This window comes from Austrofundulus limnaeus, unplaced genomic scaffold (assembly GCF_001266775.1).
Source record: "Austrofundulus limnaeus strain Quisiro unplaced genomic scaffold, Austrofundulus_limnaeus-1.0 Scaffold3261, whole genome shotgun sequence".
In the NCBI taxonomy this organism is placed as follows: domain Eukaryota; kingdom Metazoa; phylum Chordata; class Actinopteri; order Cyprinodontiformes; family Rivulidae; genus Austrofundulus; species Austrofundulus limnaeus.
Window position 1 is genome coordinate 2,613 of NW_013955663.1, and position 1,546 is coordinate 4,158.

At 44.8% G+C, this 1,546-nt stretch overlaps 1 protein-coding gene across 1 annotated transcript in view; it reads left to right on the forward strand.

Annotated features, from left to right (window-relative positions):
* LOC106511814 (xylosyltransferase 1) overlaps positions 1–1,356 on the forward strand; it is a gene marked incomplete at both ends in the record, with an annotated part of 3,942 nt that extends 2,586 nt beyond the window's left edge. Inside the window, 2 exon segments of the mRNA XM_014000548.1 lie at positions 888–1,057; positions 1,154–1,356. Coding sequence (XP_013856002.1) covers positions 888–1,057; positions 1,154–1,356 — 373 coding nt within the window.
* Positions 1,357–1,546: the final 190 nt, after the last annotated feature.

Below are 1,546 nucleotides of genomic sequence, written 5' to 3' on the forward strand. Positions count from 1 at the left end.
TGTTTTGTGTTTTGTTTGGTTGGACACACTGTTGTGTTTTGTGTGTTTTGTGTTTTGTTTGGTTGGACACACTGTTGTGTTTTGTGTGTTTTGTGTTTTGTTTGGTTGGACACACTGTTGTGTTTTGTGTGTTTTGTGTTTTGTTTGGTTGGACACACTGTTGTGTTTTGTGTGTTTTGTGTTTTGTTTGGTTGGACACACTGTTGTGTTTTGTGTGTTTTGTGTTTTGTTTGGTTGGACACACTGTTGTGTTTTGTGTGTTTTGTGTTTTGTTTGGTTGGACACACTGTTGTGTTTTGTGTGTTTTGTGTTTTGTTTGTTTGGACACACTGGTGTGTGTTTTGTGTGTTTGTTTGGACACACTGTTGTGTGTTTTGTGTGTTTGTTTGGACACACTGTTGTGTGTTTTGTGTGTTTGTTTGGACACACTGTCTCATGGTACCTGGCTGTGACCTCTCTGTTCAGGTAGGTGTTTGTTTGGACACACTGTTGTGTGTTTTGTGTGTTTGTTTGGACACACTGGTGTGTGTTTTGTGTGTTTGGTTGGACACACTGTTGTATTTTTGTGTGTTTGTTTGGACACACTGGTGTGTGTTTTGTGTGTTTGGTTGGACACACTGTTGTATTTTTGTGTGTTTGTTTGGACACACTGTTGTGTGTTTTGTGTGTTTGGTTGGACACACTGGTGTGTGTTTTGTGTGTTTGGTTGGACACACTGGTGTGTGTTTTGTGTTTTGTTTGTTTGGACACACTGTTGTGTGTTTTGTGTGTTTGTTTGGACACACTGTTGTGTGTTTTGTGTGTTTGTTTGGACACACTGGTGTGTGTTTTGTGTGTTTGTTTGGACACACTGTCTCATGGTACCTGGCTGTGACCTCTCTGTTCAGGTAAAGCTAACGTTCAGGCTCAGTGGGACACTGCTGAGACCTCGGGCCCTGCTCGACCTGTGCGCCTGGCCTTCGTCCTTGTGGTCCACGGCCGAGCCTCCCGGCAGCTGCAGCGCCTCTTTAAGGCGGTCTACCACACGTCACATTACTACTACATCCATGTGGACCAGGTGACTTCTTTGTTTCTAACCCTAACTGCCTCCTGCTGGGAAGTCGACAGGAATAGTTTTTTCAAGATGTCACCTTGCTTCCTGTCCCCTCCTCAGAGGTCCAACTACCTCCACAGAGAGGTTCTGTCTCTGGCAGCTCGGTTTCCCAACGTCAGAGTGACTCCCTGGAGGATGGCCACCATCTGGGGCGGAGCCAGCCTCCTGAGCATGTACCTGCGCAGCATGAAGGACCTCCTCCTCATGAGCGACTGGTCCTGGGACTTCTTCATCAACCTGAGTGCTGCAGACTATCCCATCAGGTACCAGCTGCTCCTCAGGACCGGTTCCTGGGTCTTACTGAGCTGCTGAAGGAAAACTACAGATTCAATAAGTTCAAATGATTCAAAACCTCACAGAAAGTCAGTTTAACAAACATTTAAAGAATAAATAATGCTTCTAAAATGAAGAGTCCACAGAATCAGATCTTTAAAATTATAGAAAGTCTGAAAG